This window comes from Amblyomma americanum, chromosome 8 (genome assembly GCF_052857255.1).
Source record: "Amblyomma americanum isolate KBUSLIRL-KWMA chromosome 8, ASM5285725v1, whole genome shotgun sequence".
Classification (NCBI taxonomy): domain Eukaryota; kingdom Metazoa; phylum Arthropoda; class Arachnida; order Ixodida; family Ixodidae; genus Amblyomma; species Amblyomma americanum.
Genome location: NC_135504.1, coordinates 92,800,327 through 92,826,754, shown reverse-complemented (window position 1 = coordinate 92,826,754; position 26,428 = coordinate 92,800,327). Strand labels below are relative to the sequence as shown.

At 47.4% G+C, this 26,428-nt stretch overlaps 1 protein-coding gene and 1 pseudogene across 1 annotated transcript; both read right to left on the bottom strand.

Annotated features, from left to right (window-relative positions):
* Window positions 1-920: 920 nt before the first annotated feature.
* On the bottom strand, window positions 921-15,033 carry LOC144102615 (uncharacterized; annotated as a pseudogene).
* Window positions 15,034-16,135: 1,102 nt separating this feature from the next.
* On the bottom strand, window positions 16,136-16,996 carry LOC144101134 (uncharacterized). Its single transcript, XM_077634171.1, has 2 exons — window positions 16,844-16,996; window positions 16,136-16,585 (listed from the first exon to the last, which is right to left on the bottom strand). Exons 1-2 carry the CDS (start codon window positions 16,994-16,996, stop codon window positions 16,136-16,138), a joined length of 603 nt encoding a protein of 200 aa, XP_077490297.1.
* Between the last annotated feature and the right edge of the window lie 9,432 nt (window positions 16,997-26,428).

Sequence of the window (26,428 nt, the reverse complement as noted above, 5' to 3'; positions counted from 1 at the left end):
ATTTTACAGTAGATCTGATCTTAGCCATGCGCTGGTTTTCCTTGCGCAAATATATATGAAGCCTTGTTTTCAGGTATACTTTGAGAAGTTTGTTTGCAATGTTATGACAGTCTGGAAAACAGTTCACCTGGGTTATACTTTTCAGCACACAGGCCTCAAGCTGAGAAAGTGTAAGCTCATTCTGGAGAACTTTTGCACTGTTCACATGGAAAAGATTTTCAGCACTTTCCAAAAATTAACAACAGCTGGTGAAGGCAAAGCAAGTCGTATTTCTTTGTATGTGACTTAAGCTGAGTGTGTTGGCCTCCTTGCATGTTATAGCTTTCTGACATTCATCACAAATAGACACGTTTTTTTGGACATTGCTCACAATGTAACCAGCAAGGTACTCAAAAGACTCTTGCTCAAGGGTACTTAATGCAAGTATGTCCTCAGGGAATGCAACGTTGGTGATGTCAACAGTTTCTTTCTGTTTTGCTGGTAGGCTGCTCAGACCTATCAGCGAGTGCCCTGAGTCATGGTCATAGTTACCAGATCTTCTTGGCCTGAAGAACTGAGCCATCGTTGCCGCACGAATTGCGCAGCGAAACTCGAGTGGCCTGGGGACGGGATTTTTTGACCGGAGAGTTGAAAACAGGTTTTCTAGTGGGTCTTGACCGAATCGACTTAACAAAACACACACAAAACCTTTCTTATTAAGATAATAGTCTTGGAGTTCAAGGGCAACAGTACTAACTAAAATAATGCCAGCTTGGACTGGCTTCCAGAAATGTTTTCCATCACCTATTTTAATGTTTGAGAACAAACAAATGACATCATTTAGGAATGAAACTGCCTCGGCATACTTCACCTGATCAAATTTGCTAATGGCAAGCTTTGTAGTTCTCGATGTCATAACCTTAAACCACTTAAAAACAGTTTCAAAAAAACCGCGCAGTAGTCGGGGCCTCATCTGGCAGGGACCCTCTTTGAACCAGAAGGCATAATGCTGCTGCGGTATCATGGTTGAAGAACGAAAATGCCAGACCAACTTTCATTTTTTCAAAATGACCGGGGTCCAGGCAAGAGGGCTTAAGGTGAGGTGCTATGTTGAGGTCAAGCTTAGAGTCGAGCTCAACAAGCCTTTCTGCTTGAACTAGGTTTACCTCGCTTGACGTTAAGCTGTGTTTCCTAACTATAGATTCAGGCAAAAAAATTGACTGTCCTTGAGTTAGGTGGTTGCGCAGATTTTTCAACAGATGGGCAACATCTGCCATGAAGTAAAGCTGTCGGCTGCTGTCACATGGATGGGAACAAGATACTTTGCTGCGGCAGTGCCTGCCAACAACAATTCCAAATTCTTTCCACAGGGCTTGATTGCCATCTCCCATGTCGCAGACTATTGCATCTATTTTGATCCCAATGCTCTCACATGATTGGATGATTTCGAGAATCACATGTTTCACAGTATTACTGCAAAAAGAGTTAGATGTTAAGTGGTGTGCTACTGTCTGCTTCCAGCGTGTGGTCACTCCAGCAAGCATAAAAAAAAAGACCATGTTGTGGCCATAACATTGTCTGGGAGGGTACCATTTGATAAAGGAATGGTTGGCTTCCCAATCACCGTTTTGGTTCCCTGGTCGTAGGCAATTCCCGGCGTAAGCTGCATTTCATCCAATTTCAGGACGGCGTGCTTCTCATAGTCCTTCATGAGGTTCACCTGATAAAGAAGATACATGTAAATACTGTCACATTGCAAATGACTGCCTTCGTTTGCAATAAAACAAAATATCTTCAGTAAAAAACCACATCAGCCAATGAATGTATTGCGAACTTCCCCCCAAAGAATTAACAGTGTTAGTAGTTAGCTTTAACATCCGCTTGGGCCCTTGTTGCCAAAGCACGTATGTTCAGCAAGGAAAAGATGTGTTATGCCAGACATACTCACTTTGACAGAAAGAGATGGTAGAATTTCATGAAGTATTCCAGGCAAAAATTTCAAATCTTCTAGGTGTCTCTGCAGAGTGCGTTCAGACGGAAGTGGTGTCCCAATTTCTCGGACGACGTTCTAACCCCGAGATCCACAAGACAGCCTGATTTTCAATCTTTTTTCAATGGTAGAAGTCGACCATGGTGTGCCGCGCATTGTAGATCTTTCCATGGATTTAAGCTGGTCATTTGCTAAAAAATGACAGGTCCGTCTCTTCAGGGCGCTTTTTTCTTGAAGTGCAGCATTCTTTTGTCGCTGACAGATGGACAGTTTTCGTTTGTGGCTTTTCAGCTCATCCTCTAGCTCAGCAATTCTTTTGTGCAAGGCAGCCTCATCTGCTGCACAAAAGGCCTCTTTTGATGTGCTCCCTAGTTGAAACAAAGACAAAAAGTGCATCATGAAACATGAGCTATGGTATCATGTGTGTATTCTTGAAGAAATGGAAAGCTCCCAAGTTTTAATTTAGAGAATCCCCTTTAGATTCACAGCAAGAAATCCTCACCGTCAACATCAGTTACAGTTGCAGGAAGAGCCTCGTAACTAGTAGACGTGCTAGGAGTTTTTATACCTGCATATAATGCAGAAAGATCAAGACGAGAAAACCCTGAATTAAAGCATCCTTACCTTGCAACGAGTTCTGCAGCAAAGGGCAAGTGAAGTCAACATCTGAGCAGCCTATACAGAAGAAGAGGGAATATCATAAAATAGCGGTGCACTCCAGCAGAATACAGCGTTAATGAATAGCACTAGATAAACACTCACTTTGCAACGAGCTCTGCAACAGAGGGCTAGTGCTGTCAGCATCCGAGCAGCCTACACAAGAAAATATTGTATATCGTGGAATAGCAGTTTACTCCACGAATATACAGCGTTGATGAATGGCACACGATAGCGGGCGCACCTTGCAATGAGCTTTGCAGTGAAATGCTAGTGGGGTCAGCATCTATGCAGCCTGCACAGGAAGACATCATAAAATGACTGCTCTTCACCAGAAGAAACTGTGTTTATAAATGGTAGTTACTCGACAGATCTTCACTTTCAATGCAATCCGCAGCTGCACACAGGAGCTCAAGGCCAGCAGGTACCAAAGAAGGCTGTGTGCCTGTGAACATATTGCATGACTGTTCGGTACAAAAAAAAGTGAAAACAGAACGAACGAAACCCCTCATGAGTGAATTTTGTGGATGAAAGTTACCTTGCCATGGTGGTATACTTTAAGCAGGACCAGCTTCCAAACAGGCTGCAAAAAGTAATAATGAACACCATACACCCGCAATGAGCTTTGTACCTTATCACGTGCAGCGTGGTGATTGACATCACACAGCAAGTACTCACTCACCAGCAACGCTGTTGTCTTGTGGTGATTTAAAAGGTGTGCTGCAAGACGGCACAGCAGAACCTGCACGAAAGGGGGCGATGAAATCTATAGCTGACTTGGTACACGCATAACTTCATACATAAAATAGGTATGCATTCTCTGTACTTCTGGCTGGGACCAGAAATGCCTAAAATTTAGCGAGTACATACTGCTGTTTAACATCAGCGTTACTCTGCTAGGATTGATACGTCATCCTCACCGTGTTTTCTTTGCAAGGAAATCTGCAGTGTGACATTAATATCAATCAAATTCTAGGCGTAATCTTACGTTTGGCAGGTGGCTTCCTTGGCTTAGGCTGCTTCCGATGGATAAAGAGTGATGGGGCGGCATTGGGTTTCAATTTTTTTGCCCCGCAGCTCTTGAGAATCAGCGGCTCAAACTGCTCGTCCGTGAAGTGGTCCTGTTGAAAAGTGAATTCAGAAAACAGGGCCCCTATCAAACCGTGTTCCACTAAGCACTAATTCATACACTTTCAGAGAAAGTTAACGTCGTTTCCTACACCGCCGGAATGCGACCTTGATTCTGAGTCGATACGAGATAGGCGATTAGAATGGCCATCAAGCTCAACACTTTCTACCAATTTTGATATAGTTATAATTCATCGAAACGTTTTTGCTTTGAGTATGGCTAATAGCGACAGGAAAAGGGTTCAATTTTTTTTTTCTTTTAGGGCACGGAGTCGCCCAAATATGCTCAACATTACGCAAAAAATTAAGCGCCCCTTTTCTCCAAAGTACCGTCACCGCTTCGTTATCTACGGCGATACATTCTAAAGATGCAGTTACCACACATTCAGACCAAAAGCAAAAGCAACGTTTTCGATTCTATGACGGAATCGATAAAAAGCACGGAGTTTTCGGCACAACGTCATTGCGATCGGTCAACAAAGTTGAACACAGTGCAAATATAAGGGTGTGGCGCGGCAGCGCTAATGTGTTACTGCCCATAAGTACAGAATTGGACATTCTCTAATATATTGTTACAGGTTCTATTTACAAATAATATTTACAAGGCAGGTCGAGAGGAGCCTGGTGCGCCGGCGGCAGGATACTTGACTACTTCTTCTTCTTCTTCTTCTTCTCCTCAAGTAATATGGCACATCCTCTTCTACTTCCAGCCGCCGCACGTCTTCTTTATTCCTCAGAGCCCATGCGCAGCACGTGACATTTCCCCGTTCGCAGACGAAGCCCTCTGGGCCAGTCAATCAATCGGGGTCCCGAGAGTGGAATGGCTTCAGCCCTGCGACATGCACGACCTGGGTTGTCCTGGAGCGGCGTCCTTGCGTTGATTGGGGAGAGATGACATAGTTGAGGTCATTGAGGCGAGCAACAACGAATTTCTTGACATGGTACTCACATTTAACCTCATGCAAACAGTTAAAATAGCAACCCGGGGCACTAATATTCTTGACCTTATCCTGGTATCAAATCCAGATTTTATCCGGTCACTGTCATGTGTTGATTTCCTCAGTGATCATAAATTGCTGTTGTGTGATCTTTCTATTCCAATCCCCATGAAACAACCGTCAATAAAATACATCCGTAGTTACAAAAGAGCCGATTTCGCTAAGATTAATTCCGAGCTTAAGTATTTTCCGTACTTCCTAAATTCTTCTCCTGCTCGAACAATAGATCAAAACTGGCTACTCTATAAAAATAAAATTTTATCGCTTATTGATGCTCACGTTCCCCTCATACGTATTCGCGGTGATGCTAGGAAACCGTGGTATTCCAACACACTAAGAAGACTATCGAATAAAAAGAAACGCCTCTACCGTGAAGCGAAAAATTCTACTTTCGCTCCTAAATGGCAAAAATACCTGGCATGTCTTCACCAATATACACGGTTATTACGACACAGTAAAAAGAAATTCTTTCATCAGGACTTGAAGAACATTATTCGTAATAATCCAAAGAAATTTTGGTCCATACTGGCACCACACACTCACCGTTCACGAGACATCACCTTGTTTGACGAACGTGGTGCATCTGTTCCCACAGAACTCCGCTCAGATACAATGAATTCATATTTTTCATCGGTGTTCACCCATGAGCCCCCTCAAAATATACCACCAGTTCCCAATTCAAATTTTCCTCAAATGCCCCCCATTCACATTGCAGCGGAAGGCATTGTGAAAATAATTGATGGGCTTAAAACGTCGAAAGCACCAGGCCCTGACGGAATTCCTGCAAAATTTCTTAAGAGCACTAAGGAAAGTTCTAGCCTATTCCTTCAAGTTATTTTCGAGCAGTCATTGACTACGGGTTTGCTTCCGAAAGACTGGAAAATAAGCAAAGTTGTGCCGGTGTTTAAAGCAGGTAACAGATCAGATCCCTCAAATTATCGCCCAATATCTCTTACATGCATTGCCTGTAAGCTTCTAGAGCACGTCATATATTCACATGTTGCATCACACCTCGATCAGAACAATTTCTTTTTTACTAAGCAGCATGGTTTCCGTTCCGGTTTTTCGTGTGAAACTCAGCTATTTGAATTTACCACTGACCTCCACTTAAATATGGACTCTTCATTCCAAACTGACATTATCTTTTTAGATTTTTCTAAAGCCTTCGATCGCGTGCCCCATCTTCGCCTCATGTCTAAACTCTCCGGACTGTCCATTGATCCTCTCGTTTTATCATGGATACATTGCTTTTTAACAGGTCGCTCCCAATACACAGTAATCGACAATCATCCTTCAGGCACTACTAACGTTATCTTTGGCGTTCCCCAAGGTTCCGTTCTTGGCCCACTTCTTTTTCTAATCTTCATTAATGACCTTCCTTCCGGTGTTTCATCCACTATTCGGGTTTTTGCGGATGATTGCATCCTTTATCGTCGCATTGTCACTAACAGGGATCAACTATCGCTTCAGAACGACTTACACATAATAGAACGGTGGTGTTCCGACTGGCTTATGCAGCTGAATGTCTCAAAGTGCCAATTCATGCAAGTATCGCGAAAACGTTCCAACATCAGATCTGCATATTCACTCCTGTCAAACACGGTAACCCAAGTCCAATCATATCGGTACCTTGGAATCACCATCTCCAGCAAATTAACCTGGTCGGAACACATCTTATATCTAGCATCTAGAGCATCAAAATCACTTGGCCTCATCCGAAGATCCCTGTACCTAGCCCCTCCTTCTGTTCGAAAATTAGCATACGAAACATTCACCCGTACCATACTTGATTATGCAGCGGCTATATGGAATCCTCACCAAGCATACTTAACACCTTAGAAGCCGTTCAAAACAGAGCAGCCCGTTTTATATCCTCAAATTACAATAGACACAGCAGTATCACCAGTATTAAATCTTCACTTAACATCCCGCCACTAGAGCTCCGACGGAAAATCGCACGACTCTGCCTCGTTCATAAGTTATATTACAATTTTCCTGATCTTCGTGACACATTATTACTAGCTCCCATCAGAACATCGCGCCGCCTGTTTAACCTCCTCAGCATTCAACGTATACATGGATCGACCTTGGCATTTAATAAATCTTTTCTTCCAACTGCAATAGAAAATTGGAACCTGCTACCCGACTACATTGTTAACGAGCGCGACGCTACTAAATTTCGACAGGCATTAATTAATCACTGTACTGAATAAAAGACACTTCTCAAACTTCACCCAGTTAACTTATTATTTTTCTTGTTGTTGTTGTAGTTGTTACCGCCTAATTCAGCCTTGTGCCCTTCATTATTGACCAACGTTGTATTGTGATGTATCGTTTTTCATTTTATTGTATTGCATTATGTTTTGTTGTATTAACGTATTATTCTTAGTTGCATTTGCTTTGTCCCCCCCCCCCTTATGTAATGCCTCAACAGAGGCCTTTAAGGGTATAATAAATGATGAAATGATGATGAACGGGCCTGTGTAGTGGGATAGCAGCTTTTCTGATAAACCACGCTTGCGTAGGGGCGTCCACAACCATACAACGTCACCGGGCAGGTAGGAGACATCCTTGTGCCGGCGGTCATAACGCTGCTTAGAGCGATGCTGTGATGCCAAGGTGCGTATCCGGGCAATCCGACGGGCTTCTTCAGCGCGACATAGAGTGTTGGCAATAGAAGGCTCGGTGTCGAGAGAGAAAGGTAAGATGCTGTCGACGGAGCTTCGAGGCGGACGGGCATAAAGAAGGAAGAATGGGCTGTAACCAGTTATTTCATGCCTCGACGTGTTATAGGCGTATGTAATGAAGGGAAGCACGTCGTCCCAGTTCTTATGGCGGGAATCGACATACATGGCCAGCATGGTCGTGAGTGTCCGATTGGTACGTTCAACCAGTCCATTAGTCTGGGGGTGGTACGGCGTCGAGTGGCGAAAATGGCATGAACTAAGACGCAGAAGCTCTTCCACAACGTCTGCCGTAAACTGGCGACCGCGGTCACTGATAACAACTCGAGGAGGTCCATGCCGGAGGATGACAGCACGAAGAAGGAAGAGCGAGACCTCAGCAGCGGTGGCGCAAGGTAGGGCGGCGGTCTCACAGTAACGGGTGTGGTGATCAACGCACACTATAATCCAGCGGTTACCGTTGGACGAGCGGGGAAACGGGCCGAGCAGATCGAGTCCAACTTTTTCATATGGCGTGCTTGGAGGTGGCAAAGGATGCAGGCGTCCAGGCGGAGAAGTCGTGGGAAGCTTGAACCGCTGACACTGCACGCAGGTGGCCACGTAGCGCTGAACCATGTGACGCATTTTTGGCCAGTAAAAACGTTCTTTGATGCGGTCAAGGGTCCTGGCAAACCCCAAGTGCCCAGCCGTGACGTCATCGTGCATTGCCTGCAGAACAGAGGAGTACAGAGTAGCCGGAACGACGAGGAGAAAGCGCGCACCTCCAGGCGAGTAATTCGTTCTGTAGAGTAAACCGTCGCGAACGCAGAAAGGGCTTGCGGATGTCGGGTCACGGGCTTCGGCAAAAAGCGGCGCCAAGTGCTGATCCTTGCGTTGTTCCATCTGGAAAGTGCCAAGATCTGGAAACTCTTCGGAAACGGCAGCGAGATAGTCATCGAAGTTTTCATCATCGGAAGTAGTAACCGTGAGCGGCAGCCGCGAGAGGCAATCTGCGTCGGCGTGTTGGCGGCCACTTTTGTAAGACACTTTGAAGTTAAACTCTTGGAGGCGTAACGCCCAGCGGGCCAACCGACCGCAGGGGTCGCGTAGATTGACCAGCCAGCACAGAGAGTGATGGTCTGTGACGACTGTAAAAGCACGTCCATAAAGGTACGAACGAAACCGTTGTACGCCGAAAACAACGGCGAGACACTCTTGCTCTTTTACAGTGTAATTGCGTTCCGACTTGCTGAGGGTGCGACTTGCATAAGCGACAACGTGTTGATTGCCCTCATGGCGTTGGATAAGCACAGCACCCACGCCGATGCCGCTGGCGTCAGTGTGGAGTTCAGTCGGTGCTGTCGGGCAGAAATGACGCAATATTGGCCGCGAGGTGAGGAGAAACTTGAGCTGCCGAAACGCGGAGTCGCATTCGGGAGTCCAGTGGAAAGGGGTGTCTTTCTGCAGGAGATTTGTAAGCGGGTAGGCTAAATCAGAAAACTTGGGAACGAAACGCCGAAAATATGAGCAAAGTCCTAGGAAACTCCTGAGCTCTTTCACTGATTTGGGTTCTTTGACACTGCTTACAGCTTCAACCTTCTGCGGGTCGGGTCTGAGGCCATCCTTGTCAACGAGATGACCAAGCACAGTAATTTGGCGTTCACCGAAGCGACACTTCTTCGAGTTCAGCACGAGGCCCGCTCTCTCTATGCAGTCTAGGACAATCGCTAAGCGGCTGTTATGTTCGGCGAAGGTCCTACCAAAAATAACAACATCGTCCAGATAACACATGCAAACTTGCCACTTCAGGCCACGTAAAAGCGTATCCATAAATCGTTCAAAAGTGGCAGGAGCGTTGCAAAGGCCGAAAGGCATAACATTAAATTCATACAACCCGTCAGGTGTCACGAATGCTGTCTTCTCTTTGTCTTGCGGGTGCATCGGGATCTGCCAGTACCCGGACCGTAGATCCACCGAGGAAAAGTAGGAGGCTGAGTGGAGGCAGTCAATGGCATCATCAACGCGCGGGAGCGGGTAAAAATCCTTCTTTGTGACAGTGTTAAGCCGGCGGTAGTCGACACAAAATCGCCAAGTGCCATCTTTCTTTTTGACAAGGATCACTGGAGCAGCCCACGGGCTTGAAGATTCCTGAATGATGCCGCGGTGCAACATGTAACGGACTTGTTCATCGATTATCTGACGTTCGGAAGGGGAGACGCGGTATGGCTTCTGGCGAATCGGCTGTGCAGATCCAGTATTGATCATGTGATGGGTACGGGAAGCTGGAATCGGCGGTGGTTGGTCGCGACCAAAGTCAAACACGTCCGCATGCTTCATAAGAACGGCCACTAGTACCTGGCGGTCGCTAGTGGGTAGGGATTTGTTGACCATGGCTAGGAATTGAGAGTCGCTCAGATCGCGGCGTCTAGTTGGACGAGACACGTCAGTGATCGCGGCAACTGGTACAGAAAAACGTTCTTCAAAGCCAGCAATTTTAAACCACATGGCAATACTGCAGGTTCGTTGGAATGATTGACAGTCCAAAGAGTGGCATGGCCCTTGGTCACATGGACGACGCTGCGGAGTACTAGCACACTTTTCTTTGCACAGTTAAGGGAACAAGGTTCCACCACAGCATCGAAGGCATCAGAAATCGTGCTCGAGGACACAACGGGAACGAATATGGCAGACATTGCTAGAACGACGGTATCTTCAGAGACAGAAAACACTTGGGCAACCACTGGCGAGTCTTCTATGAGAGCTGACCGAAGGCCAGGACTTAACGATATGCCACCACTGCGGAAGTCGAGAGTAGCGCCGCACTGGTGCAAAAAGTCAGTACCGAGGATGATGTCATGCGTAGAACGAGGGAGCACCGTGAATTCAGTTCGGAACATGTGGCCAGCGATCACTACATTCACAAAACAAATACCAATCGGAACCAATGATTCTCCCCCTACACCCCGGAATATAACAGCACGATCCCAAGCGAACATTATTTTACGACCCAGACGGTTCTTGAAAGTTGAACTCATCACTGACACCGTGGCACCAGTGTCCACTAAGGCCATGACGCAAATACCGTCCACTAAAACTTCAAGGCGGTTCCTTAACATAACAATGGGCAGAGGAATTGGCACTATCGATGATCCGGCGACCGCACCTCCATCGGCCGCACACGCTAGTTTCCCGGGGACGGTGGGGAACGACGTTGGGGGGAAGGCGAGCGGCGAGAGCGGTGCGGAGGTGGAGTCAGACTTCGGTCAGAAACAGGGGAGTCGTTCCGTGGTGGCGCGTAACTGGATGGGCGCTGAGACGATGTGAAGACACGGTCATGAACAGGCGCATTGAAACTCAGGCGAGGGTTCGACCATTGGCGCTGGGAGCGGGTAAACTGGCCCCGGCGACGGCAGAATCTAGAGATGTGACCGATCATACCACAACGGTAACAAAGTGGTGGGTCGGGGGGGCGCTCGGGATAACACTCCTCGTAGCCAGTGTCGAAACGACCATCGTACTCCGGCTGCCGCAGGTGGCGTTGCGGATGAGCAGGCGCCCTGGGGCCGGGGCGGGTGATCCGGGGAGCGTCGCTGTAATCAATGCGAGTAGCACTGGTAGGGGCCTGGGCAGACAAACTCCAAGGGGAGGAGCGGGAGGCGGGAGCCGCCTGCAGAGAACAGCTCCCATACGGGACCTCACTGCGGCTCGCAAGATCTTGATGCCGGGAGAGTTCGTCACGCACGATTTGACGAATCACGTCAGGGAGAGTCGCCGCATCCACAGGCTCGTGGAAATCCACGCTGGCGACGGTGGTGACGTTAGGCAGGCGACCGAACTTGGGAGTAATTCGACGCAGTTTTAGAGCTTCAAAGGTGCGGCAGTGCTTGATGATATGCGCGGGCGAGTCTAAATTTTCTTTACTAATAAGAAAGTTGTAGACGTCCTCTGCGATGCCCTTGAGGAGATGACCAACGCGATCTTCGTCGGACATACTGGGATTAACGACGTTGCACAGCTTCAAGACCTCTTCTATGTAAGTCGTGCAGGTCTCTCCAGGCACTTGCGCTCTCTGAAGCAAAGACTGCTCAGCGCATTTTCGTTTGGCAACAGTATCCCCGAAGCAGCTGCGGAGCTCTTCCATGAAGCGGTCCCAACTTGTTATTGATGCCTCATGGTTTTCGAACCAAGTTAGCGCGGTGCCATCGAGAAAGAAGACGACATTGGCCAGCTGAAGAGTGGCATCCCAGCCGTTGTATTTGCTCACCCGCTTGTAATGGGTGAGCCAATCATCCACGTCTTCGCCAGCCTTCCCGGAAAACGTCCGCGGCTCACGGTAGTGCTGCCAAGCGGGCGTTGCGGCGCCGGTCGGACGTGCGTCGGCCTCCTTGGGCATTTGCACGGGCAACGGTGGCAATCCGGCGATTCTTCGGCTGCAGCGGTTGCGAGAGGGGTCCGTGGTGATCGACCCAGCACCTGCACCACACTGTTACAGGTTCTATTTACAAATAATATTTACAAGGCAGGTCGAGAGGAGCCTGGTGCTCCGGCGAGAGGTACGGGGATCGATACCCAGCACCTCCACCACACTGTTACAGGTTCTATTTACAAATAATATTTACAAGGCTGGTCGAGAGGAGCCTGGTGCGCCGGCGGCAGGATACTTGACTTCCTCTTCTACTTCCAGCCGCCGCACGTCTTCTTTATTCCTCAGAGCCCATGCGCAGCACGTGACAATATATTCATACATCCTAGGGTGAGCGCCTATGCCTCCAGTGTTCGTGTGCGAGCGACTATAAGTTTGGCGCAGCGGGTTGCTCGCGGACAGCAACCTAGATCTTACAAGCACCGGTGGCAGTACCTGTCATCGCAGTGGTGTGAGGACTCCCAGGGATGTATTAATATAGATTAGAGAATGACCAATTCTGTACTTATGAATCAGTGCAGAATATATCACGGCCAATAAGATATGTGATGAGCGAGAAATCGCTCACTTACCTCACAAAGCCGCGACCACTGCATTGGGTTGAAATCAGCCCGGCCGATTCTTTGCAGCCAAATCTTCCGCCGCGCCGCGTCTCGATTCGCGGATGGAATCATGAAGAGACGCTTGCCGTCATTTTCACGTGTGCGGCACCCGAAAGTGCAGCAACACGGCATCGTGAACACGGCGCTGTGGAAAAAGCAGTCCAAGCGAGGCGCAGAACCTGCAAAAACGAGCAAAACGTGGTCTTTAGGGCTCAAAAACGTGCTCCTCGCATGCTTCTCCCACTCTGTATGGCACCGCGGGTGAGGAGGAAGCAACCAAACAAGCAAGAAAAAGGCGCGCGAATGCACGTGACGGCGTTCGGCCAATGGGAGGGCTGAAAGTAGGGGACGCGCAAGGGAGGAGGGCAGCGGCGTTCTTCAGTGGATGGCATTTCTTTTAGTCCGTTGAGGGGCTTTATCAAGCCCTTCTATGCGCAGTACATCCTGAGCTTGCTGATGTAATCCAGTGCATCTTTGTGCGAAAGTTTCGGTGTGCTGTCTCCTTCGTCGTCATCGTCCGATACATTCTCATCGCGTCACGCACTGCTGCGACAGTTGCTTCATCCGCGTCTGCTTCTTCACAGACAAAGTCATCACAATCCTCATTTTCGAAGCCTTCGAATGTGTCATCCTGTCCAACAATGTTGTTTTTCACCAGGTCCCACCACACATCGTCCGCGTTGAGGACTTTGTCGGCATTGTCGCCGCGGTGGCTATCGTCGCTCCTCACATCAGGATCGCTGACCACGGCGCTGCGCACAAACCTCGCCTTTGCGAAACACTTGGCAATGGTTGATGCTTTTATCTGCCACCAAGATGCCGTTATCATGTCAATGGCACTCCACAGGTTAACCTTCACCGCTTCATCTCGCTGAAGGTTAATCAGCACTCTTTCGCATATGCGCCTTTTGCAAAGCGCTTTCACTGTGGCGATTACACCTTGGTCCATCGGCTGTCTCTTGGCCATTGTATTTGCGGGCTAGAGCTTGAGGCTCACTGCACGGAGCTTTAAATTAACATGGTGGGCACTGCAGTTGTCAAGAACTAGGACAACTTGTCGCTTTTCCGAGACCATGTCTTCATCAAATTTTTGAAGCCAAGTTGAAAATAGCTCCCTACTCATCCATGACATTCTGTTGGCCTTATATGTAGTTGGCAGGCACTCTCTTTTTTTGAAACAGTGCGGCCGCGGCGACCTTCCGATCACAAATAAGCGGCTCTTGTCGCTGCCATCTATATTGGCGCAGAAGAGAGCGGTAAACCGCTCCTTCGAAGCCTTTCTACCAGAGCAGCGTTCGTGGGACAGTGCGAGAATGCAGTGTGGTAGCAAATTATAAAACACACCAGCCTCATCCACATTATAAATGTCCCGCTCGGCGTACTTCGCCAGCATTGTCTTAATGTTTATATTGAGCCAGGCCCGAACAGCTCTCTCCGGTGATAACATGGCAGCTTATTCCGTGCTGGTCCTTAAACCTTTGAGTCGACCCATTTAATGGGTTGAAACTGCCGTGGCCAAACAAGTTGGCAAATGAACTGTCCTTTGCTTGCAGAATGGGACCACTCACGGGCACATTCTAGGCTCGCACCTCGCAGAACCACTTGAACAAAGCGGCGTCGACATCTTCATGCTTTGATGTACGTATCCGCTTCCTTGCTAGTGATCCAGAATCTTTTTGCAGTTCCTGTCGCACCTTATCCCTGTTTTTCCAAATTGCCGACACTCTCATGTCGGCAAAGCCGTACTTCTGCGCGACAAAAACCTTCTTTAGATCACTTTCGACGTCTTTAATGATACTTTGCTTCGTCTCTAGGGATAAAGCTTGCCGTTCACTTGAGTTGGAAGGATCAGGCGGCATGGTAACTTAGCGCAGCTGGCAGGGCACTTCGGTACCACGAGACGACTCCAGCACATGCACGATAACGAGAGAGAAAGCAAAAGAGTGGCGCATGTCAGAGTGCAGAGCCAGCCTGTCAACCGACCACCCCCAGCGAATAGACTTTCCCAATGTTCCCTCTTCTTGCCTCCTGAATGGGACCCGCCCCGGCGGCGCGGGTGCTCGGTCCCGGCCTTTGCGGCGCTGCACAAAGAAAAACAAAAGATAAGGCCGCTGGTTGCACTTGTTTTCTTCACACGCTGCAGTGTCTCACCCATATTTTTCTCCCTTGTGACGGGTTTCGTGGCTCTTTTCTCTCTTTTTGTAGGCGGTGTGGGGTAGTGCGCTCCCTTCTCTTCAGAGAAACCGCACTATACCCGGTCTTCCGTTGTGCGCGACTGCACACTAAGCGGTACGCTGACACATTGAACTCTATGGGAGGCGTACTGCTAGTCATAAAAAGCCGCATATGTGGTCCCGCACTAAATGGTTTATGCTGTATCTGCATGTGTAACTGCGTGCCTGTGTAGCGTGGACTGAACATGTTGCATGTGTTGACCTTCCGAGCCAGCCGTCATTTGTTGTCAAATGAGGGGCGGCACAGTCACAGTCAGACGAGGGGCTGCACTTTGACATTACAATTAACTCCTAGTAAAAAATACTAAAATAATGGTCAAAAAGGCCTGGTGCACACCTGTGGGGTTGACTGCTCTCATGGCGTCTCTCACTTCTTCCCAGAGTCCAGTTTTGTTAGATGGATGGAGGACCTTTACAGACATGGTTGGAGCAGCCTTGTTAAGGTGTTCTTTTTTTAGGTGAAGATCACGGAGGGTCTTGAACGAAGCAGTGATAATTTTTGGGTTGGAGTTCAAATTCATAAGTGAAGGAAGAAACATGCATGTTCCATGGTTCTTTTGGTTGATCCAATTGTTCCGAATAGAAAAAAAGGACGAGTGGGATCTGATGGTTGAGGATAGGAGCTGCTGACTTTTGATGACAAACCAAAGAGAGACATTGTTTTGCGATTGATAGAGTTGTTATCTGTGATGACTGCAATGATGCGAAGCTCAACCTTTTCAAGCTCATTTTTGATGCTGCGGAGCAGTGTTCAGTTGTTGAGCATTGATTTGTTCAACTAGCAAAATGTGAACAACACTTTTTTGTGATGACAGGAGGTTTTGAATCATAAAGACATGAGCTTCTTTGCTGCATTTCAAGTGTTGCAGGCAGTGCCGACAATCGTGCCACCCTTATAATCAAAATGCACCTGTAGATGGATCTCATCCATCATGAGAACCACTGACTTCTCAGGATCCTTCATTGCACTCGTGATCTTTGGATAAAGCAAGAAAGAAGCATCCTGCTGCTCAGCTGCTGGATTTATAACACATGCATTGGATACACTCGTGATGCATACACACCTGCATACACACCTGATCTTGGACTCCTGCGGTAATGTGAGACCTCCTAGTTACGCAAGTACCTATAAGCATGAGGAGAGATGGTAAATAGAAGGCCGGAAAATGCCAACAGCTCTGTAGCGGGGTGACTTGCCTAAAAGAAGAAAGACTCGTTTTTTTTTTAAAATGTCAAAGCATCTTGCCGATCTTTGTCTTGAATTTCTTGATTTGTTGCTTCTTCAAGAAGAGATAGCACGAGCTTCAATATACCACCTGTCTTGTCTTCAGGTTTGAGGAAGGCAGGAGCCTTATCAGAGCTCTCAACGGCATCCAACAGACCTATCAAGCACCGAATATTCACAGTTTTTGGAATGATCTCCACGCCATCAAGTTTGGTGACCTCGACATCATGAAAATACTACTTTAGAGACAGGTCCTCGGTGACTTTAACTGACTTTTTGATTGCTGGGGCACCATCGACAGTCAGATTGAGGAAGAGTATAAAGTCATGCTGGGAAACCACCGTCCAGAATTTGGAGACCTTGATACATGGTATGCATTTCAACAGCGCCTGAAAGTTGTCAATTTTGTTTCTGTCCTCTTCCGCCTGGTGTGCTTCAATGCACAAGTTGATGGCATCTTGTAACGCAGCTGCCTCACGGCGCGTCCTCTTTTCATCTGGGGCCTCTCGAGACGTGCTTGCATTTGGGGCAGAAAGATATGCCCGGCAGTCTGGAAGTATGCTTGGAACAGCATCAGAACGTAACCGTAGGAGTTTCAGCGCCACTTTAATTACTTTTCTGGTCTTTGTATCCGTGTAGCTTGTTCTATTTACCATGTCGGACGGTTTAAAGTGGCTTTCGCAGACCTGGGATAAGAAAAAACAGACAGTAAATGCTCTAGAACCTGAAGTTTAAAAATCAGACAGGTGCATGACAGTACGAGAGAAATTTCTATGAATGTCGTGTGAACTGAATGTCAGCAATACTATTTTGCTACGACTTTGCAGATTTACCCGGTCCAAAAGAGGCAGCACTACGGAATTATCTCGCAACATGCTGCCCGCAGCGTTTTCAATGCAACTGTGGGAGGAGTAACAACGACTGTTAAAGGTATGTTTCCTTACCACCAATCGCTTTCCTGGAGTGAAGTCTGCACGGTGGATAGCTGTAATACATTGAGCTCTTCTTGCTTGGTCCGAGGGGAAGGTGAAGACTCGCACACGCTCACCACCATCATAGTTCCTGCGGCACCGCGGTACGCAGCAATGCCCAGTCATTATCACGGCCTGCACACTGGACACACTCCTCCCGGCACCGACATACTTCTTCATCGATACCGACGTCGTTATCGTACCGGTGCTAACTCTGAAACAGCGTTGAGTGTCGTGACACACGCTGCACGAACAAAAAAAACACAGAAATGCGAACACGTAATGAAGGAACCACTGATGTTTTCCGCAGTGCGAACACATTTTCCAGTTGAGCACTGTACGAAAACGAAAAAGTATAACAATAATACTGTGACGAAGAAGACGAACTGTGCAGTGGCGCGGGCAGGAGCGCTCGCGCTTGGCTACCGGCCATTAAATCATCTCATTGCCATCGATCATAGCGTCTCTTTTTTCGGCTGGCCGCCACGTAACAATACGTACAAAAAACAATAATACATTCTAAAATAAGCGGTTCGACAAAAAGCATAAATTTTTACAAAATAACGTTTTTATTTTTGCAGCAAAGCAGTAATAAAGGCATCAAAATGTTTTCTTAAATTTGATGCTTTGGCTGGTACTGCTCTGCGCACGTGTTGTTTCACCAAGATCACGGAGACCGGTTGAAGAAAGTGGGGGCACGACGGGCGCTCCTCGAAAGCGCCGAGAGCTGGTCTGTCGTAGTGTGATGACGTAGCCACAAAAGAGAGGAGGATATGGAGAGGCCTTAGCTAGTCTAGAGGGTGTTGGCTGACCTCGCTAGTCTCGCTGCGCCATCGGTGTCGGCCAACAAAAACAGGAAACGGGCCTTTGCAGTCAGCGTGCTTTCTCCCTCGCGCTTCCCTTTCACACCCAATCGCACTCCAAGTGCTCCTCGTCACGTGCCTTTTACCCACATGCCCCTTTCTCAGAGTGCGGGGCGGCTCGCGTGAGATCGCGGGAACATCGCGAGAACTTCGTGAGGAGAAGCGCACTTGCGGGGGTGGGATGCGATGGGAGAAGTGCACTTGCCGGGGCACAGCTCAGCATGGAGTTCGATACATCGATATGCCGGTGCATGGGAGTTCTATATACGCGAACATTAGCGCTATACTTTTGCATGGGATTCCCAATGGGATTTTTCATCTGTTCGATATAGGCAGTAATTCGATATATCCGGGTTCGATATATACGGGATCGACTGTAGTATGTACAGGCATGAGTGTGAGAAAACGGCAGCTGCTGCCGGACTGCCTGTCAGCGTTATTTGACTGCGCGCGCCTTTTGTCGAGATATATGCGCTGAACGGTTCTTAACATTGCTGACCTATTCACGCATATGCAAGTTTTTCCTGTAGAAAATCTGCCAAGGAATCGCTCTTCATCTTCGTGGCGGCAGGCAGTTCTGGTGGATGACAATAATGCGTGTGAGCCGTTTTATTAATCACTCTATACACCTTCATTTTCATCGATTCGTTTCTTTGCATGCTGCTTCAAGCATAAATGTGCCATGAGCCATAAATGTGCAGTCGGTCATTTCCTCTTTACATTTACAGAGTTCATTATGAAAGGATTGCGTATTTTCTGGGAAAAATAGATTTATTGACCCGACCAGTACAAATGGGTAAAATTCTCCAAAATACTCTCCCCCTGTATATACACTTGCGGAGATGTATCTGCCATGCCTGGAAGGCACCCTGAAAGTCCTCGACGGGAATGTCTCTCAGGAACGCTGTAACATGCTTTTGGATGTTCTCCGTGGTCTCCCAGTGCTTTCCTTTCAGCACTCTCTTCACTTGGGGAAACAAAAAAGTCGCACGGAGCCAAGTCGGACTGTAAGGGAATGGGGGACCACCAGGGTGTTGCTCCGGGTAAAGGAAGTTGGTAACGTCCCTTACAAAAATGCATGTTGACTTTGTGTTGGAATTCCAGCAACCCGTGTCAACACACACTGTTGAAATTATGTTGAAAAGGTGGAGTTATGGGTGATCCAGTGTTGACAGCGTGTTGAGCATATGTTGAAAATTGCCACATGAGTTTCTGTTCAGCATGTGTTGAATTAACACAACACAAACTGCTGTTGATTTTATGTTGAACATCCACCAATAAACAACAAAAACGTGTACGATCATAAGTTAGCCAGCAGCTAACATGGCAGGTGGCAGCCAGCCAAAGAATGAGGTGCGATGAGCAATGGCAGAGATATGATTTAATGGCAGTTGGGCGCGAGCGCTACGCCCCATGCCACCGCCAGCTTCGTCGTCTTCGTAACACTACCTGGGGCCATGAGAGATTGTCCCTGATCATTGAAGTGACGTACGAAATGGTGATGGGCTTCAGGGGAGAAAGTAGTGCCACAATAAATGAGCTGGGCAAATGTTTCTTGGTCTGCAAAACTTCCAGACCGCTGTACAGTATGCACTGTACAGCGGTCACTATTACCTCGTGCCTTTTTAGCTGCTATCAGCAGTCAGGACCTGCAGCCAGAGCTGGTGGCAGGCAGGTGCACCTCCCCAATGCAATGCTTCATCTCCTACTATGCACCATAGAAATCAACTTGTCCTTTCCTTCTAAATTTACTGCCACCTGGCAAATAAGCACTAGCTTGCCTGGTTCATTATCCCCATTTCCATGAGTTTTTTTACAGCTTAAACCTATAATATGTGCGTCATGTTAATTTAGCTGTGTCCTACCACAATTCACTTCCATGCAGTTTAGTGCACTTTCTAGGTGCTGAAGCCAGTGTGTACCTTAGATAAAGTGGGCGTGCATTAGTAATTTTTTCGTGCGCAGCTGGTTTGAACTATTTTGGATGAAGCAACCATTTTACTGCATCACACTCATTCAACTCGCAAATCTTTCAAGAAGTGATATTTCAGATATCTGCTTAGCTTAGAGATGAGTAGTTATGTCAGCTGTAGTATATGAACATATTCTGTACTTTGTTACTGACCAACCAAAAATGTAGTTGAATATTTATTTTCTAACAGAAGGTGCGAAATAGTAGTTGGTGAACTCATTTCAGTTTATTATTTCAGTTCCCGTGCAAGTAGTGCTGCCAGGCTGCTCTTTAAATATGCTACATTCACTGCTGGGAAATGGTCACACGTGTACCCTGCAATGATATAAAACAAATTACAATTACGGTGTGCTACATATCAATTGAAACATAGTCAAGATTATTTGTGTGCACTGCCCCTGATCACCTCATGATACTGGTATGGTATACAGGGTTTACCATCCCAAAACAACACATGGCTATACACCATTTTACGAGGAGCGAGCAGGAGAGGGAGAAATACTCTCAAACATGCGTGCTGCGCGACACGCCACTGTTGCCATCCTGCCCTGGACTGATAATCCGGCGCGCGGAGCAACGTTCGGCTGGTTAGCCGCCGGTCAAGCGCGTGTTTGCCTCTGTACAACAAAAGCTGCAATGTTGTACGGAAAGCCAACATCCTCTAGACAACAATGTTTTATTGCCGATTGCAGCAATAGTCGACGGAATTAAAAAACAAAACAAAAAGCCGCAAGTATGTACGCGCACCATGTTACGCAAAGGTCTCAGAGTGTCTGCGATGTCTGTTTCTTCACCGCTTTCATGCCGGCCCCGAGTTGCATTGGTAGTGGACGTAGCTGGCGAACAGAAAATACTTGCGCCAACATCAAGCTTAGGCATCAGCGCATTCTGTGAATGAAATGCAGACAGAAGCAAACCCATTCCCCATGCTTAATATCGGGCCCGGAACGAAGCACAGCTACAAGCTTTTAGATGGTCTTGACAAAGCTCTTTTCATTCAGCAGTACACGATGTAAGGACTTCGCAAATGTGGCCACAACTTCGTTTCGCCACCCCACATGTTCAAGAATATCGGGAGCGCGTGGGCATCGCCACCTAAAAAATGCTGTTAGTACAAAAATACTAATTTCATTTGCACAATGGCATCAATTATAGCGGTGACACGAACTTTTACCCAACTGCAAAGTGAGCATTCAAAAATGCAGCCATGGCAACGTATAAGAAGAAACAACATACGGCATGCGCGGGACGGCAACCTCTGCTATGCATTGCAATGAATCATTCGACTGAAATTACATAGAATGCACTGTAAGAAAATTCACTATGCAGGACTGTGCCAGAGATAAGACAAACGCAACGACTTGAGCAGTGCCCATACCCGACTGAGATTGGAATTCTCAACACAGGTGCGGCTATTCGGCCTGTCAGTAAGTGGTAATAGCGTTCCATTAGCCTACTAACCCTTCAGTCCGTGTAATTACCCCTTTGCTACACGCATTTAGATATAGCCATCAGAAAAATTTGAAACTGCCTGTGCATGCTCTTGATAGCCAATATTTCACTAAAATATTATAATCAGTCCGATATCTTAAGTACTTAAAAAATTAGGTCGCGTCCTCATATGTACACACTATGACTCAATACAACGAAGTCAGCAAAAAACAACCGAAGGCTTTATTGCACGAAAATATTGCAGGTTAACCAATACAATATACATTCTGCGGTCATGGGTGGTAAAAGAAGACATTTTTGATCATGTTATTCCTTACTTTGTGTGAAATTGATAAAAAACAATCATTAGTAGCGGACAGGCACAAGAAAACTTCGCATTTTTGGCATCGAACTCGTGATTTGGAATTGCATCCTGGTCTTCGGCAACGCTGTGGGAATCGTGCATCCACGTGTTGAGGCCAGCGCGCTTTACAATCAAAACGAACAAAGTTTGTGGGAAGGGGTCCATTATTGTGAGGTGCTTTTGATATCTTCTGTAAACTTTCCGCACTTCGTCGCCCTCTCTTCTTCTACAAAGTTTTATCGGAAACAACCAGGCTCATAGCAGTATCGGTTTGAAACTGAAGCATGTCCATCGTGTCCTTTCAGAGAAGGCCTTCAGCAGAGGCATCTCTTATATACTGCAACCATCAGTTCGCAAGCGCAAATGAGGTGAGATGTGAAATTACTCTTACAGGCCATTTTTTCGTTTTTGCTCTGATGTGATAGAGGGACATTATAAAATCCAATTTATCAACCCCACCTATGTGACGATTGTACTCTAGTATAGCCTGTGGGCATTCCACCTCAATGCGCTTCTTTTTCGAAGCACTCCGCCTGCTCACAATCCTAGATTCACCAGAAGAAACGTGTGTTGAGGCTACCGTCACCAGATTGTTGTGCTTCCATCGCACAAGGGCAACATCTCCCTTTTCTGTCACCTTGATATCGGTGCTCCCACACTCCTCCTTTCGCATTTCTTCTTCGCCCTTCAGCTTACAACCGAGCAGCCTGTTGCACCTGATTGTGCCAGTGGCAAGAATTCCATATACCTTTTAGCTCCCTGAGAAGTAACACCGACGTGAAGTAATTGTCAAAGAACAACTTCAGGTTGCGGTGCTGTAGGAATGACTCCACAAGTCTCATTACTACACAGCCCCCTAGCCCAAGGTACGAGAACTCCCGGTCTATTCCTGTGCCTTTGCCCTGATACAGTTCAAAATCTTGCGCCAGGCCATCGGTGCTGCACCGCACAAAGATCTTGACACCAACAGGGTTTGGTTTGCTTTTCACCAGCTTTTTTTCTGGGACCCTTCCTGCAAATGCCACCATCTGTTCATCAATGCAGTTGTGCTCAAGCTCTTCAAGCTGAAGGCACCGCAACCTAATGGCGTCAAGAAGCAGCCTCATCTTCCAAAACTTGTCCGCGCTAGATGCATCCCTGGGCTCGTTCTGGTCGGTTATGTGTAACGCGCTTCTCAGCTTAAAAAATCTATTTACTGCCATTGCATCTGCAATTGCAGGAATTCGGGTACCGCTTTCCCAGTACATGCGGGCACGTGGGAACTTCAGTACTCCCGTGTAAATCAGAATGCCAAAAAACACTCATTTCTAGCACGGAGCACGAGAGTTCCGTTCCTGTGTTCTGCAGGACAAATATTTGTGTACTTCGTGAAGTCCTCAAACACTTCGTCCGTGAAATACTTCATGAAGTAATTTAGTGGTTCCTGTGGTGTTGACCCGCCAAGCGGCTGGTAGGTGCAGCGCGTGTCCACTGGATTGAAAGGTTTGGCGATCCATTTGACATGTTTCACTTTTTTTTTGCAGGCGTCTCGTCACTGTCACTGTGATCTTCCTCAGCGTCTGCCGGATGCATTGTAGGATCATGTTCCTCATCCGATGTATCCTGCAAATGTAGAACCAAAATGACGCAGCTGCTCACAAGAGATTTCACCACTTGCCACTTACTGCTTGAACTGTCAGTACATCAGCGACTCCATCGTCAGAAAAGCCGCCGCGGTGGCTGAGTGGTTACGGCGCTCGGCTGCCGGCCCGAAAGACGCGGGTTCGATCCCGGCCGCGGCGGTCGAATTTCGATGGAGGCGAAATTCTAGAGGCCCGTGTACTGTGCGATGTCAGTGCACGTTAAAGAACCCCAGGTGGTCGAAATTTCCGGAGCCCTTCACTACGGCGTCTCTCATAGCCTGAGTCGCTTTGGGACGTTAAACCCCCATAAACCAAACCATCGTCAGAAAGCCCGGCGTCTGACGCATCTCCATTCATGATGGCGTCAAAAAGCTGGTCGACTGACGAGTTCGAAGCCTTGCGTCTTGTTCTAGCATGGTTTTGAATGCCTGTAAAAAAAAATCAGGAACGCAGAAACGCTACACTCGCACAGTTCCACAAGGATGTAGCAGCGGCCGCCTAAGCAGTGTATTTGTGACACATTGTATACAAATCGACACGCAGTGATAAACATGACGGCCGTTTCCGAACCAGTGCTGGAATAAAAACTAAATGCATATTATTGTAATCTGTAGCATTTATATATTAAGGCTGCAGCTTTAGTTTTTTCTTATTCAACATTTTAATTAAACTGAAAAGAAAAAGCCAGGAGCGCCTACTTGACGAGTCGTAGAACGTCAAAGCGTCCATCTTGTTCACTTGTTTTGGTAAAGCATTTGGCGCAGCAATCCTGAGATGGCAGCACAGTCGGGTAGAGCAGGAAATTAGAATGCTACCTGAGTGGCCCAAGTATCGATGACGGCGATAGAAACTCGCAAAAAAGATCGCAAAAATCGCATGTACAATTCTACACGCCATGTTGCAAAGGGTTACACATTTTCTGGGGTTAGCTGATCGTTTGCTCTGTCGAAGCATGGTTGCTTGCTCCCGCTGGTTGTTGCAGGTGCTAATGGCACAGCACACACGAGGATTAACACGAGGTGAACCCGCACGCACGATTTCTTCTTTTGGCAGGTATAAAACGGGCGGATGACACTGCCAGAAGTCACACGCTGCTTCGTCTGCAGCCCACGGGCTGCGGATTATCAGCCCATGATGGCGTCGGCGGCAGGCGGTGAGCACAGGTAAAATAAACATGGCGGCGCCCAGGTATCGAAACTAAAATCGTATATAAGGGGCGCCGCAGTGGAAGGCTCCAGATTTCGACCACATGGTGTTCTGTGCACTGAAATATGGCTGCCGAGTGCTTAACCACTCAGCCACTGCACTGGGGCATTCATGAAATTACATGTGCCGTCAAGAATGAGTCAATATGCCTGTCACTGCTTGTATGATATCAACTGAAACTGTTGACACAACTAGCTGCCTCAACTCGGTGAACATTACCATACTATGCTTACTTTCTCCTTGTACATGAAACAGAAGAGAACACACTAAAGCATTGGGTAATTCACAGAATCTGCACTTCAATACTGTCTGTCTTGAACAGTTTCAGCAATATTAATTGTTCAGGAAAAGTAATGCAAAATTCGACATCCTCAACCACTGAGAAACAGTAACTGCAAAAAAATAAACTACAATGTTGGGCAGGCTGGGTTATAAAATAAAAGGTAAGTACACAAAAGCAGCAAAAGCAATTAAACTGCACAAGCAGATAAAACTGCCTTCCTAAACTGCCGTGCTACTTGTGCATTAATTACAGCTTGTGTATAGAACATTCAATTTTATAGGTCTGATTTCCATGGAACTCCACAAAGAAAGCATGTCAGCACAGTTGTTTTACTCTGCTTCAAACAAAACAGCCTGCTCAAGAGTCCTATTATTCATACAGTAGCCTGTTTTGGCCTATGGTAACCTTCAAAGTGGTAAGGCAGATCTCGCATACCTCACCCAACTGAATGTGCCCATGCTTGCTTCAGCTATTTGCACCAGAAGTGAGTCATGAGGACCGAGCTTGCACAACGCTAAATTTCATGAATGCACAGTTTATCTTGTGCCTCCTTAGCAAGTAATAAAGTGCAGTAGCCGGCGAGTAATTCGGACTTCGATGAGGCACTGTCAGTTACCCCATAGAAGTGCATACATATTCGCGACGGATATTTTGGACATTTAAAAGTACGAAAGTTCGATTTTTCAGACTAATTTGAGTCGCCTGCGGGCCAAAATCGGCCATCTTATTGGCTTTTTGCCGGCGCAAAAGGCGCCATCTTGGATTGAGGTGGATTTACTGTGCAGTTGGATTGGCTTGACATACTTTTGGTACCTCATTTTTGCCAGTAGAGGTCCCTGCGATCTCTGACACTTCGAGGTGGCAGTCGGATAGTCATCGCTGCCAAAATTGTCAGGGGCAGTTATCGCTTGTCTCATACGTTAAAAATTAAAAACTGATTGTTGGGGGAAGAAAATGGCGCAATATCTGTCTCAAATCTCGGTGGACACCTGAACCGTGCATTAAGAGAAGGGATAAAGGAGGGACAAGAGAAGAAAGAGGTGCCATAGTGGAGGGCTCCGGAATAATTTCGACCACCTGGGGATCTTTAACGTGCACTGACATCGCACAGCAAGCACCTGTGCATTTTGCCTCCATCGAAATGCGGCCGCTGCGGTCGGGTTTAAAGCCGGGAACTCCGGATCTGTAGCCGAGCTCCCTATAGCAGCACAGGTCATCGGCCCATTATTGCAACAGGATGGCCCCACCGGCACGTGGTTGGACGAGGCCAACGCAGACCTGCAGAACTTAAAGTGGCTGCCGTGGTGGAGTACCGTCGCCCAACCACAAAATCGGAGCCACTGAGCCACCACGGCGGGTCTCATACGTTAGTCGTTCGCCATTTCGTCACTTGGATTTCTCTGACCGTGTCGACCGAGTGGCGCTCCGTCTTCACGAAGTTACATCCGTTCGCCGTTTTGTGATTGCGTCCGGCAGTTCCATTGCTTTGAACGAAAAGTGTCTTGTCTTTGCGTGTGTTTGACGAGCGGTGTGGTGCACACTCGGGTTGTGGATAACATGGCCCCGCCGGGTCCATCAAAGAAGCGCGGGATGTACCCAGCTGAACGCCGTGACCTTGCTGTCTAGCGTAGACAGTGAAAGCACAACTTTGGCACAAATCGTTGGCAGCAAGAGAAATTTTCCGCTTAGCTTCTCTTTCGCTACGAAACTGCCAACGAGTCGCACTCATGACGCCAAAACAAAGCAGGGAAACAGTGTAAACTGGGGTGCAGTAATGAAAGAGCGCCCGACACTAGGCTCAACAACACTGCTGAAGA

Coding starts and splice junctions, on each gene's coding strand:
- LOC144101134 (XM_077634171.1), bottom strand. CDS start 16,996: ATGACTGGGCATTGCTGCGTACCGCGGTGCCGCAGGAACTATGATGGT. Junction 16,586..16,843: donor CTCCAGGAAAGCGATTGGTG/GTAAGGAAACAT, acceptor TTCTTATCCCAG/GTCTGCGAAAGCCACTTTAA.